Here is a 14233-nt window from a genome sequence, read left to right as displayed (position 1 = left end):
CTCGGGAAGCTGAGGCGGGAGAATGGCGTGAACCCGGGAGGCGGAGCTCGCAGTGAGCCGAGATCACGCCACTGCACTCCAGACTGGGCGACACAGCGAGACTCTTGTCTCAAAAAAAATCTTCCCTAACCAACTTAGGGAAATGGCAATTTATTTGCCATTTTGGTTTTATCCTACAAGGGGACAAGTAAGTAAAGGTAGCTTCCGTACAAAACTTTCTACTGAAAATTATTTCTCCACAGTAAACTGAAATTGCCCCAGAGGATGTTGTAGCTGTTGGGTTTAAAGAATTTTGTCATCTAAAATATGTGTGTGTATTGTGTGTGTTGGCGGTGTGGGGGTGTGTATTTTTCTCCAGTAAAACTTAAGCAAGAACAGAGAATAGTCTTGGGTTAACGCTCCAATCTAACAATGCAACATGTTAAACTAGATTAAACTATATACACTAAGTAAACTGAGGGTCTACAATTTTAAATATGGTTTTATTGGGCAAAAACAAAATCAATGTCTGGAAAGCTCATTCCTAGTCGAGGCTGACTGCTGGGGCTGGGTAATTGCTCAGCCCTGGACTCTGAGGACCAGCTCGGTTTGGTCACCACTTCCTGGGGAAGGCAGTGGCAGGGGAGGGAGGAGGAGTGACTGAAATGCTGCGGTGGGGAAAGCCTAAGACTCAGAGACTGCTGCCCATTCACTGCCCATTCATCTTCCCCCTGCCTTTAGTGAAAAGATGCCTGTCATTTTAATGTAAGCATACGACATTCTGGCTGGGCACAGTGGCTCATGCCTGTAATCTCAACAATTTGGGAGGCCAAGGCAGGAGGATTGCTTGAGACCAGGAGTTCAAGACCAGCCTGGGCAACATAGCAAGACCCCATCTCTAAAAAACAATTAATTGGCTAGGCATGGTGACACACACCTGTAGCCCCAGCTACTCAGGAGGCTGAGAAGGGAGGATTGCTTGAGCTCAGGATTTGAAGGCTGCAGTGAGCCATGATCATGCCATTGTACTCCAACCTGGGGATAAGCAAAACTCAGTCTCAAAAGAAAAAAAGAATAGGATATTTTGGTACTTTAAAGTCGTAGTGATTAGCTTCTGAAAACCACACACCTACACACCTAGGAACATCTGAATGGTCCTAAATAAATGCACGCATACACACACACACACACAGAGAGAGAGAGAAAGAGGGAGAGAGAGAAAGAGAGAGAGAGAGAGAGAGTTGCTCCTCAACTTACTATGGACTTATCTGGATGTAACCCCATCATAAATTGAGGAGCATACGGGATGCAAGCATCCTAAGTCAGGAACTGCCTGTATATCACCATGATTATAACTGTGCTGTAAGTATTTACGGTTTTCATGTCCCTGACTTCTCTCACCTATATGCCTCTGCTCAGGACATTCCTTCTTTGGGAACTCTCTTCGCCTTCTCCCCTACCCACATGCTGCAGCCCACCTCTCTAATGTCTGTTATCCCTTAACACTCACCTCAAACATCATCTGTCTAAGGAAAAGCAGTGCCCTTGCTTCCTCCCCTACTTAGTCCAGGACTGAGTTGATGTTCTTCTACCAGCAACTCTTGCACATAGTCACAATTGTTAGTATTGATGCTTTCATTCTCTCTCCCACAACTAGACTGTGAGCATCTTGAGGGAAGAGACCGCGTCTCCTTTGTTTTCATATGTCCTGACTCATCACAACACCCAATGCCTTTCACCTAGTAGTATATTATGTAAGATGAAGGAATTATGAACAAATGCATGAATTTCCACTGCTATTGCCTCACCTCATCAAACTACAGCAATAGCATCCTAATGTGTCTCTCTGCGGCCAGGCTCAAGCCCTATTCAATACACCTCCTCACCACTGTGAAGATGATCTTTTAAGAATGCAAACTGACGGGGTGCAGTGGCTTACGCCTGTAATCCCAGCACTTTGGGAGGCCAAGGCAGGTAGATCACCTGAGGTCAGGAGTTGGAGAGCAGCCTGGCTAACATGGCAAAACCCTGTCTCTGCTAAAAATACAAAAATTAGCAAGGCATGGTGACACGTGCCTGTAATCCCAGCTACTTGGGAGGCTGAGGCAGGAGAATTACTTGAACCTGTGAGGCAGAGGTTGCACTGAGCTGAGATCACACCACTGCACTCCAGCCTGGGCTACAGAGTGAGACTCCATCTCAGAAAAAAATAAAAAATAAAAAATACAAACGGATCATATCAGCTCCTGCTTAAAATACATCATTAGTTTCCCATAATCTGAGAGGAAGGGTCCCAACCTTTTACCATGGTGCACGTGACCCTCTCCCCTGCCTTCTTCCCAGTCCCCCCACTTGCCAGTACCCGGTGTGCCCTCCAACCCCAGCTGTAAGGAACATGCCACGCTCCCTCCCACACCACCATGTCTTTGTGCAGGCTGTTCCACCACCTGGAACAGCCACATCCCACCCTCCCTGTGAGTTTCCACTCGACTTTTGAGACTGAGCCGGAGCACATCTTCTGGGAAGTTTTCTCGCCCTTGAATTGGCTGCATTATATTTCAGTGCTTGAGAAATAGATTGTTAAAGTAATCTCATTTTAGTCATCTCAGGTCTTTATACAGTGTTACATTTTTCTGTGAGCCTAACTTCACATATGCTTGTGCTTCTGAACATCCAGTATCTTCATGCTTCCTCCTTGATGACTGCGGCTTCCCAGAATAACCTTTTCCCCTCTGTCTTCCCCAGGCATCTTTCCCACAGCATTACTCTAGCATTTGCATTCTATTTATCTTTATTTATACTTATTTATCTTTTATTTATTTATTTTCCATTAAACTTAGGGATCCTTCTAGAGAAGGAATTTCTTTGGCTAGGTGTGGTGGCTCACACCCATAATCCCAGCACTTTGGGAGGCCAAGGCGGGTGGACCACCTGAGGTCAGGAGTTCGAGACCAGCCTGGCTAACACGGTGAAACTCCATTTCTACTAAAAACAACAAAAAATTAGGCAGGCATGGTGGTGGGCATCTGTAATCCCAGCTACTTGGAAAGTTGAGGAACAAGAGTCTCTTGAACCCGGGAGGTGGAGGGTGCAGTGAGCCAAGATTATGCCACTGCATTCCAGCCTGGGCAACAGAGCAAGACTCTGTCTCAAAAAAAAGAGAAGGAATTTTTGTCCTGTTCATCTTTACACCCTTAGCACCCAAGGCGATAGCACCCAGCATTTTCCCCAACATAGTATCCAGTAAGTGTTTACTAAAGAAATATATGGAAGAATGAATGGATTAACTAATTAACTAATCAGAAGGTGAAGGTAGCCAGTGTGTTAATCTAGTGAAATTGTGGTGGATATTTCATTACTTTATTCTTGTTGTACTTGTTATTAATTGATTTATTCTTGTTTATTCTTATTACTTTATAAATTCTTAGATATAATAACTTTCAATGAAAGGCAAACACTTATTCATCCTTTGAGCTCAGGAAGCTGTTGCTATTGCCCCTACCATGCAAATGAGCTGTGGCAGCCCCATACGAGAGCTTGGAACTATGAGTGATAAGAGGGCCAGGCCAACAAGGGGTGTAGGGAACATGTGGCCCAATGTTTTTTGATCCATGGCTGCATATTGGAATCTCTGGGGTGTTTCCAAAAATCCTAATGCTTGGATCCCAGCCTTTGACTCTGATAGAATTACCTAGCATGTGGCCTGGGATTCCAACATGCAGTCAAGGTGAAAAACTATTGATGTGGAGAAAAACAGAAGGAAACAGCAGGCTGGTTTCCTCCTAAACCTCATGAAGCTGGATGCTGCATGACCCGGCTGCTTACATTAGGAAATGCCGTCTATGCTGCCAGTCCATCCACCCCCTGGCTCTGTTTCGTCCTGCTTTCCCAGAGCGTCCTAACAAAGTCATCGATGCAATGTCCAACCTTGTTTGGAAAAGAGATCTTTCTGTACTTTGGTTGTGAAAAGTGGGGGTTCTGCTGGTGGGGAGCGCAACTTCAGTGGACTTGCAACAGTGGGGAGGGCAAGAGCAGGTCTCAGCCCCAGCTTCCCCCTCCTCCTAGTATGATTAAGCTCACTGCTGCTCTTCTGTGACGTCTTCCACCTTCAAATTTGTCTTGATGTTTGCCTTAAGCTGAGTTCCCCCTTCTTCCTGTAACCTTAAATTTGACAAAGGCACTTCCGCCCCCAGATAAAATATAGGTATATTCTCTCTTTTTCTCCAGTATGCACCAGGACACGACAGGGTATGCCTGCCTTCTCATTCAGCCAGCCAAGAAATCAGATGCTGGATGGTACACGTTGTCAGCCAAGAACGAAGCTGGCATCGTGTCGTGCACTGCCAGGCTGGATATATACGGTAAGTGTAATGCTGTCAGTTGAACATCTGTATGCAACTGATAGCTTACAAATCTTTCTTTAAAGATAAGTGGGCCGGGCAAGATGGCTCACGCCTGTAATCCCAGCACTTCGGGAGGCCAAGGCAGGCAGATCACCTGAGGTCAGGAGTTCAAGACCAGCCTGGTCAACATGGTGAAACCCCACCTTCACTAAAAATACAAAAATTAGCCAGGCATGGTGGCACATGCCTGTAATCCCAGCTACTCAGGTGGCTGAGGCAGGAGAATCGCTTGAACCCAGGAGGCAGAGGTTGCAGTGACCCGAGATTGCACCACTGCACTCCAGCCTGGGTAACAGAGCAAGACTCTGCCTCTAAATTAATTAATTAATTAATTAATTAAAGATAGATGGAGTACGCTTCCATAAATGAATTGGGTAGGCTATACTATATTTTAGGGCTTAAGAGATAGATTTTAAAAGTCATCTCATCCTGGTTACCTCAGGGCATTACTTTTACATTTTACTATGAGCTTAACCTTCTTCCAAAAAAGGGCCTCTAATACCAGGAATTACAGCTATTCCAGAGTTTCCAAGTGCTTGTGCTTCTGAACATCCAATGATTTCTTGCCATCTCCTTGCTGCTGCGGGCTACCCACTGGAACTTCCCACTACCTGTGATCCCCTGGCAGAATTTTTGATACTCCTTTCATTTATTCATTTAACAAATGTGTATTGCTCCAATCCCCCAACCAGACTTCTCTAATAATAGCTATCCTAATAATAATAATATTAAGTGACATTTGTAGAATGACACATAGGATCCCCTCTCTCTTCCAAAGGCGGGATCCAAAGTGATACCCTTAAATCTCCCAGACCCATGAGATTATTATAATTGTAGTTACCTTCATCTAAGGCTGAAGATTACATGAGAGTAACAACATTGTACAGGCTGTCCCACCACCTGGAACAGCCCGCCCCACCCTCCCTGTGAGTTTCCACTCAACCTTTTAGACTGAGCTGGAGCATGTCTTCTGGGAAGCTCCCCCACACTTGAATTGGCTGTGTTAGATATTTAGTGGAAGGCTCAGAGAGGTTAGTGACTACAGCTAGGAAGCAAATCTAGGCCTTTGCATTGTTTCTTTGAACCACATTTCCAATTTTCAAAAGGATCCAAGAAATTAATTTTTATTTATGTATTTGTGTAGTCAATCCTACACTTTTTGACATTAACTGGTATTTTTGAAGACATATTTCTTAACCCAAAAGATTGTTTCTTTTTTTTTAATCCTTTTTTTAAAAAACATAATTGATTAGAAAGTCTTACATTCAAAACTGGCTTAACCTGATTAACCAACATAATAAATAAGAGTAGCTCTGTCTATTGCCTGATAGACATCTCTGCTATTTATGGGTACACAGCAGGTATTCCCTTTGTTTAGTACCATGCAGGAGGGGCTTCAGCCTGCCATTTTCCCTAGGTCTAGTTTTTGGAGAAAATATGTAATTTTCTGGTTATTTTCCCTTCTCCTAGGACTTGAGAAGAAATTAAACTGTGAAGGAAGCAGACACTAATGTGCTTTTCCCTGGAAAAATCGGGGGAGAAAGAGGCCAATAGTGATAGGTTCCTTAATCAAGGCTAAGTCCTTAGCCATTTCCCAGTCTTCACCAAGTCAGAAGGCAGTAGGTCTCCAACTGAGAAACTCCCTACCAATAAGCCCTGAAACAGATGACTCTTGTGCCAATCCTGCCCTCCAGTGGCTGAGTTTCCAGGTCACTTTGTCCTGGCTCTCCTCTCCCTTTCGTTCCTGTCCTGCTTCCATAGCACCAACGATAGGCAGTGCTGTTTCCTCAGCTGGGACCTAGGATGGAAAAGGCGTGGAGGACTTGGGCTGGAATCAGTTCCCTTCCCCGCCACCACACTTCCTGCCTTTCTGAGGAATGGGGACACATAGGGATCCCCTCTCTCTTCTCTCACTTCCTAATCCTAGGAACTGCAGTAGTCCAGTTACGATGTCAGAGAGAGCAGGGAAGGGCTAAGAGATGGAGGGCCTGGGACGAGAGACTGTGCAAGAGCGGGCCTTAGTGAGTGTCTGCTCTTTGGTGAAACTGCTCTAGGTTTGGTCCCCCAGATTTTTATTTTTTCGAATTCACTCAGAGGTATGTAGACTGAAAAACTGAATCAAGACGATGAAATCAACAAAGGACCAATTTCTAAATCGGAATGCTAGAAAGGGGCACAGCTTTCCAGGACCCACAGCATGAGAGTTCCCCACGTAGGGAACGCGCTTCTCCACATCAAAGTACCCAGAAACCTAATCAGAAGATTGCCTGGTAATTTCTGAATCAGGAACCACGGCAGAGACTGTGAAGTTTGGATGGGTATCTCACTCAGGCCACGTTCAAACCTTAAAGTCATGTCTGCTAAAAACAGCAGCACTTGGTGAACATAGAAACTCTAATAAATTGTCTTTTGTCCCTGAACCATGGTTGATTGTACCTAAATTACTTTTCAGTCTTCTTGCTGTAACAATAGAACCTGATTGGGGAGATGGGTAGATAAGTAATGGCTGATGAGGGTGATTAGGGTGTGAGGTAGGCACTGCTCAGGTCAAACCCATTGTTTGGCTTTCATTTCTGCAGCTTTCTTATCTCTATCTTTTGAGGTACCCTCTTTGAGAGCCTACAACCCTCTGTACACTGCCCCTAACAGGCCTTCATGGTAGGCTGGTGGAAGGGGATAAGCTTGAGAAATCGCCCTAGTCACTCACTCTTCCATCTTATAGAATTCTTTTTTTTTTTTTTTTTTTTTTTTTGAGATGGAGTTTCGCTCTGTCACTTAGGTGAAGTGGCATGCCTTGGCGTGATCTTGGCTCACTGCAACCGCCACCTCCTGGGTTCAAGTGATTCTCATGCCTCAACTTCCTGAGTAGCTGGGATTAGAGGTGTACGCCACCATGTCCAGCTCATATTTGTATTTAGTAGAAACTGGGTTTCACCATGTTGACCAGCCTGGTCTTGAACTCCTGAGCTCAAGTGATGTGCCCGCCTCAGCCTCCCAAAGTGCTGGGATTACAGGCATGAGCCACTGTGCCTGGCCCCATCTTAGAGGAATTCTAATCTCTCACTTGTAGGATTCTATTATCTTACTGAATTAGAATCACAGATTTTGGAATTAGGGGCTTAAGACATCGCCAGCACAGTTTCCTTATTCCTGGCAGGGAAGACTTTATTGTTCTTTTCTACAGATGAGGCAATTCAGACCCAGATATAGTTACATGCTTTACCAAGAATCTGCAGGGAGCATCAGGGTGAGGACCAAATGCGCCTCTGCAGTGTACCTGCTGGACTGCATTCCTTTGATCATAACACATTATTTGGTCCATTTTCCAGCTCAGTGGCACCATCAGATCCCACCGCCCATGTCTGTCCGGCCCAGCGGCAGTCGCTACGGATCTCTCACCAGTAAAGGACTTGACATATTTTCTGCCTTTTCCTCCGTGGAAAGCACAATTGTGTATTCATGCTCTTCTCGGAGCGTGGTGGAGAGTGATGAACTTTAAGAATGTCTGGGTGCCTGCTGTGTAACAGAGCGGACTGTGGAGGGGGAATGAGAACAAGCCAGACTTGGTGGTTTCCAAACAATGGAAGTTGAGTAAGTTCCCACGCTGCTGGACCTGTGGCAAGGAGTGCTTTGAACAAGTCAGCTAGAGATTCTTGCAGTCTCAGCTGGGGGAGAAAGGTAGGGCCGTGCCTTCTAAAGATTCCAACAGAGATGTGAGAAGATAGTACAGATGAACCAAAGATGTCACACAGTTGCCATCCACTGCTTTGGGAAAAAACTAGCATGTTCCCCTGCCCCCTGTTGTGTTAGGGATGTTTAGGTTGTACTAGGAGCAATTAGGAGCAATATGCCTGGGCTGAGAGGAGTTAGGCAGTAGTGACCTTAGGATGTAACTAACTCACCAAACAATGCCAAGGAGAAAGGTGGGGAGGTCACTATCGCCTTTCATCGATTACATGTATAGCAGTAGTTTTGGTGAATTCACTAAATCAGCTTCCACTTAGCATTAGGAGGTCATGCCATACAGCTCACGTATGCAGACAGACACTTTTGATTTGCATATCCTGGGTGTACTGAGCCACATAATAAGGTGTCAAAATGCGCTTGAGAGTCCAAAACTCACTGAAACACTTGATATTGCACAATGCATTTATTGTGTGGCCAAAACATGGCCTTACCAGCTTGTCTGCACCATTTTCTTTTGGGTGGTGACTGGTTTTTTCTGACTTTGCATATCCCTAGACACTAGAACTAAAGGATTGTTAATAAGCCAATCAGAAAGAAATCCTCTGCGGGGTCACTTTAAAAACTACTAGCTTCAACTGCCACTTACAAAATGTGCAAGAGTCATCATTTACCCATAAAATACACCTCACGCGCTCCTACCCCTCTCCCCAAAAGTCTGAAAGTGCAGGAGGAAGGAAGAGATACAAACAAGGAGAGGAAATGATGGGAGAGTGTTGTTTTTGTCACTTGCCCCAGCAGAGCAGTGGTTTTGGAAGGAGAGGTCTTTAATCGCTTTGAAATGCTTTGAGATCTTTAGTCAAATTGCATTTTCTATGTAGAAAATATTCTGCTAAGTGGAAAAGTTGGGGGAAAGGGGAATATGCGTCTTTATTCTAATCACCAATTCAAACCCTGCCTCTTAAGGAATTTTTAGACTTAGGTTCACTGTGATATCCCTAGTGCCTAGAAGAGTACCTAGCACAAAGTAGACATTCAATAAATATTTGCTGGATGAATGAATCTTCTATTATTATGCCTATTATAAGAGAGCCTAATCTTATATTCTGCAGGAGTCTACCACCCACACACCAGTCCAAACACTGCCCTGGGTACGCTCAGGATAGAACAGTTTGCTCTAGGCTGTCCAGGGAAATGAATGGCAGGTGTCTGTTATCAATTCCCTGTGCTCGAATCTCTGATGCTGTCTGTGCCAAGCACCCCCGGCTGGCATTGTATTTGTGTGAACAGATAGTAACTGCTTAGAAAGGCTTGAAACTTTCTTCACTTCAAGGCAAGGATTTCCAGCATAAAAATAAATTCATTCACTTGAGAAATCATTTGTATGTCTACTCTGTATGAGATGCTGTGCTAGATACTGAGGCAGATATAAAGATATGAATAAGTCACAGTCCCTGCCCTCAGAGAGCTCACAACCTACTAGAGAAGGTAATATTTGAGGCATGCAGAATGCTGTCTCTTGAAGCAAAGTAGAAGTTTCTAGTGCTCTTCGTTCTATTTTTTCATAACTTTAAAAATCTTTTCAATCTTTATTTCTTAATAAAACAAAATGCCATAGGTTACATCCCCAAGCAATAACTATTTCAATTATTCAGCAGGATTATTAGATTCTGTTTTTTAATGTATTCAGTAACAGTAATGCAATACAGGCACCCTTAATGGAATAGAATGCATTTCATATGGAATCCAGTAAAATATTGTTTCCATATTGACTTCTATTATGAGATCTCTTATAAACAAAGAGCACTTTCTTTCTTTCTTTCTTTCTTTTTTTTTTAATGGAGTCTTGCTGTCACCCAGGCTTCAGTGCAATGCCACGATCTTGGCCTACTGCAATCTCCGCCTCCCAGGTTCCAGCGATTCTCCTGCCTCAGCCTCCCAAGTAGCTGGGATTACAGGCACGCAACACCACGCCCGGCTAATTTTTGTATTTTTTGTAGAGATGGGGTTTCGCTGTGTTGGCCAGGCTGGTCTCAAACTCCTGACCTCAAGTGATCCACCCACCTCAGCCTCCCAAAGTGCTGGGATTACAGGCGTAAGCCACCGTGTCCAGCTTAAAGAGCACTTTCTAACTCCAGGACTGCTTCTAGATTGTACACTAGACCTCCCCATCACACCTACTTCTGTAAACCCTAGATAGTTCTCCCATGAAAGGATGTTCTTCATCTCTGTGTCTTAGCTTTCTGAATTTTTTCTCTCGCCTTTAGTGTTCGAGAACTAGGATAAATATTACATTTGACCACTAGGTGGCACTGTCTCACTCCCAAATATTAACAGGCCTAACAATTCCTGAAATTTGAGCTATTAGATTATATTAAAGCAGGGTTTCCCAACCTCAAGGGTACTGACACTTTGGACAGGATAATTCTTTGTTATGGCGGACTGTCCTGTGCATTGTAGAATGTTTAGCAGCATCCCTGGCCTCTACCCACTAGTTGTTCTTCCCCAAGTTGTGGCAGCCCAAAATGTCTCCAGACATGGCCATATGTTCCCTGAAAGGCAGAATACCCCTTTGTTGAGAACCACGGTGTCAAACAAATCAGGGCCCTGCTTTAAGAATTCCACTAGAATTCAACCCAGCACGATGACTCATGCCTGTAATTCCGACACTTTGGGAGGCCCAGGCAGGAGGATCGCTTGAGCCCAAGAGTTCGAGGCCAGCCTAAGCAAATAGCAAGACTCTATCTCTACAAAATATTAACTTTAAAAAAAGAATCCAACTAGAATTCAATTACAATGAGGAATATTTGAATAAAAATTTTAGTTCCATTGGATGTTTGTTTTCAACATATCCAAAATCAGATTCATCTTCCCTTTATAAATCATTCCTTAATCAGTTTAATGATTTCTGTTAATGGCACCATCAACATTCTTCATAATTCTAATAAGAAACATCCAAGTCAGTTTTTGCTTCCTCTACCCTATCAATGGACAAGTCCTGCTAATTCTACTTCTATCATTCTTCTTATAGTCAGGAGTTTCTTCCTTTCCCCTGCAGTGCTCCAGTTCAGACTTCCATTACTTCCTTCACTTGCACTCAATAATAGTCATGTTTTTTGTTTGTTTGTTTGTTTGTTTGTTTGTTTTTGAGATGGAGTCTTGCTCTGTCACCCAACCTGGAGTGCAGTGGTACAGTCTTGGCTCACTGCAACCTCTGCCTCCTGGGTTCAAGCAATTCTCCTGCCTCAACCTCCCAAGAAGCTGGGAATACAGACGTGAGCCATCACACACAACTAATTTTTGTATTTTTAGTAGAGACGGGGTTTCACCATATTGGCCAAGCTGGTCTTGAACTCCTGACCTCAAGTGATATGCCTGCCTTGGCCTCCCAAAGTGCTGGGATTACAGGCATGAGCCACCAGGTCCGGCCACTTGACCTCAATACTTCTGACTTCAGCCATAACGTACTCCTTCTGGTCTTCCTGCCTCTAGTCCTGCTGTTTCTCCCTACTCAATAACTGCTCCAGTTATATTAATATTATTTCAAGTGTTCAAACCCCTAATGGCTACCTGGAGCCAACTCAGGTAGCAGCTGACCTGCCCTGTGCTACCCTAATATGATCCCAAAGCTTTTCATCCATTACTCAGAAAACGTACCCAACACAGCAGCAAACCACACACAAGACCCCGCTTTCCAGCCACATGCCTTTCTTCTGCTTCTGCCTGGAAGGTTCTCCTCAGTCTCCACCTATGGAAGCCTTATCAGTTCCTTCAAGTCCATCTCAAATGCCATTACCTCTGATATATTTTAGGATCTCCTAAAATAGAACCAAATACATCTCCAACCAAATAGAATTCTACTTTCTTTGAAGACTTATACAAAACTCCTTGAGTCTGGAGGAAGAAAAGATTACTTTCTACAGTGTTTTTTTGTTTGTTTTTGAGACAGAGTCTCACTCTGTCGCCCAGGCTGAGGTGCAGGGGTGTGATCTCACTCATTGCAACATCTGCCTCCTAGGGTTCAAGCAATTCTCATGCCTCAGCCTCCCGAGATAGCTGGGATTGCAGGCACCCCCCACCATGCCTGGCTAATTTTTGTAATTTTAGTAAAGATGGGGTTTCACCATGTTAGCCAAGCTGCTCTCGAACTCCTGACCTCAAGCAATCCACCAGCCTTAGTCTCCCAAAGTGCTGGGACTACAGGTATGAGCCACTGCACCTGGCCTCTACAGTGTTTTGTACAGAACACAGCCTCTGTGTACCTGCCTGCCCTCCCTCTTGCACTAGCCCACTCTAGTTTGCATTAGCTTTTGGCTACTTGTTGGTACGGACTGTATCAGGTGTTTGTCTTCATGCCTTATATAGAGTAGTCACTCAATAAATATTTATCGACCTAAATGGAATTTTAAATCATATATAAGTAAGTTTATTTCTATATAAAGTGTATTCAGTCTAAGCAATGATTATTAACCTTTCCTGCACATTAAAATCTCCTGGGGAGATTTTTTAAAAATCTCAGCACCCAGGCCATTTCTCAAATCAACTGAATCAATAGCCCTGGGGTTGTGACACAGGCATCAGTAGTTTTTAAAGCTTCCCAGGTGATTCCGATGAGCAACCAAGGTTGAGAAGAATCATTTCATTACCATGATTTGATCATAGAACTTACCTGTAAAAGTCTGAAGAGATGCAGATGGCACAAAACTGTAGTGCTGGAATCCGTGAGGAAGGTACTGCCCTGGTTACACGTGCAGTATGTGCCCAGAAAATAGAAATAAGCACACACACTGGCTTTTACAACATTGGCTTTATTAGACCCTACTATTTTGTGCTACATTCGTTAGACATGCAGCATTCATGAAGCCCCCAAAGGAAGCTCAGAAACCTGCAAAAAATGAACCAAGGAAAGAAGGAAAGTTGATGCAATTTGCCTCGCCATTTATTTCAAAAATCTGTGCAGATCCCATAAGCACCCTTCTCTTCAAGCAACTGAAGGGCTTTTCATAACTTAACTAGTCATGGCATTGGGGATCAGAGGGAAAAATGGAGAAAGAAAATGCACCGTTTAAACCAAAACTGCCTTTTTGAGATATATCACTCTTCACCAAACTAAGGATTTACTCAGAATTTCCAAATAGCAGAACTGGTTTAAATGCATCCTTCTCTTTTTATTCATCACTTAACTTTTGTAGGCATTCAATAAGAAAACATGGTCAATAGACAAGCAGCAAGTAGACTTAGGGTCCTGAAGGACATGTACCTGAAAGAATCATTCCCAGAGGAGTCAAAAGATGACTTTGGTAAGGACGGTCTCACCTGCATAATCCTCAAATGATAAACGGGTTGTGCTCCACATACGCATTTGTAAAGTGGTTGTTTAAAACTGAGACTATATTTCCTTATACACATATCACCCAACGCTAGATTCCCAAGTGAATCCAGAGAACCCCGTCTAATTCATGACTGATTATAGCACAGAAATACCTCCTTTTACTGCATCTCACTTCACTGTGCATCGCAGATACTGCAGTTTTTACAAATTGAAAGTTGGTAGCAACCCTGCGAGAACATGTGCTCTCACTGCCTGTTTCTGTGTCACATTTTGGTAATTCTGGCAACAATTCAAAATTTCAACATTATGATGTAGTTATGGTGATCTGTGTTCAGGGATCTTCGATGTTGCTATTATAATTGCTTTGGAGCACCAAGAACTGCACCCACAGAAGGCAGCAAATTCAATCGCTACATGTTCTGTGTGTTCTGATAGCTCTACCAACTGGCTGTTCCCACATCTCTCTCCCTCTCCTTGGGCCTCCCTAGTCCCTGAGACTCAGCAATATTGAAATTAGGACAATTAATAACCCTACATTGGCCTCTAACTGTTCAAGTGAAAGAAAGAGTAGTACGTCTCTCACTTTAAATCAAAAGCTAGAAATGATTGAGCTTTGAGAGGAAGACACGTCAAAAGCTGAGCTAGGCCACAAGCCAGACCTCTTGTGTCTGTTAACCAAGTTGTGAATGCAAAGGAAAAGTTCTTGAAGGAAGTAAATGCTACTCCAGTGAACACGTAAATGATAAGAAAGCAAAACAGCCTTATTGCTGATACGGAGAAAGTTTGAGTGGTCTGGATAGAAGATCAAACCAGTCACAACATTTGCATAAGCCAA

The 14233-nt window shown here is 43.8% G+C and overlaps 1 protein-coding gene across 3 annotated transcripts in view; it reads left to right on the top strand.

The window, feature by feature from the left end:
- Window positions 1–9481, top strand: part of MYPN (myopalladin) — a 106017-nt gene extending 96536 nt beyond the window's left edge. For 2 of the 3 annotated variants that reach the window (XM_038009168.2, XM_038009169.2), the window contains 2 exons: window positions 4207–4340; window positions 7712–9481. In XM_038009168.2, coding sequence (XP_037865096.2) covers window positions 4207–4340; window positions 7712–7881 — 304 coding nt within the window. In that variant the 3' untranslated portion in view covers window positions 7882–9481. The remainder of the gene's footprint in view (window positions 1–4206; window positions 4341–7711) is intronic. The other variant, XM_038009170.2, reaches the window with a different exon arrangement.
- Window positions 9482–14233: the final 4752 nt, after the last annotated feature.

Source organism: Chlorocebus sabaeus, chromosome 9 (assembly GCF_047675955.1).
Source record: "Chlorocebus sabaeus isolate Y175 chromosome 9, mChlSab1.0.hap1, whole genome shotgun sequence".
NCBI classification, from domain to species: Eukaryota; Metazoa; Chordata; class Mammalia; order Primates; family Cercopithecidae; genus Chlorocebus; species Chlorocebus sabaeus.
The sequence above is the reverse complement of the archived record's forward strand: the minus strand, read 5'-3'. Positions and strand labels throughout refer to the sequence as shown.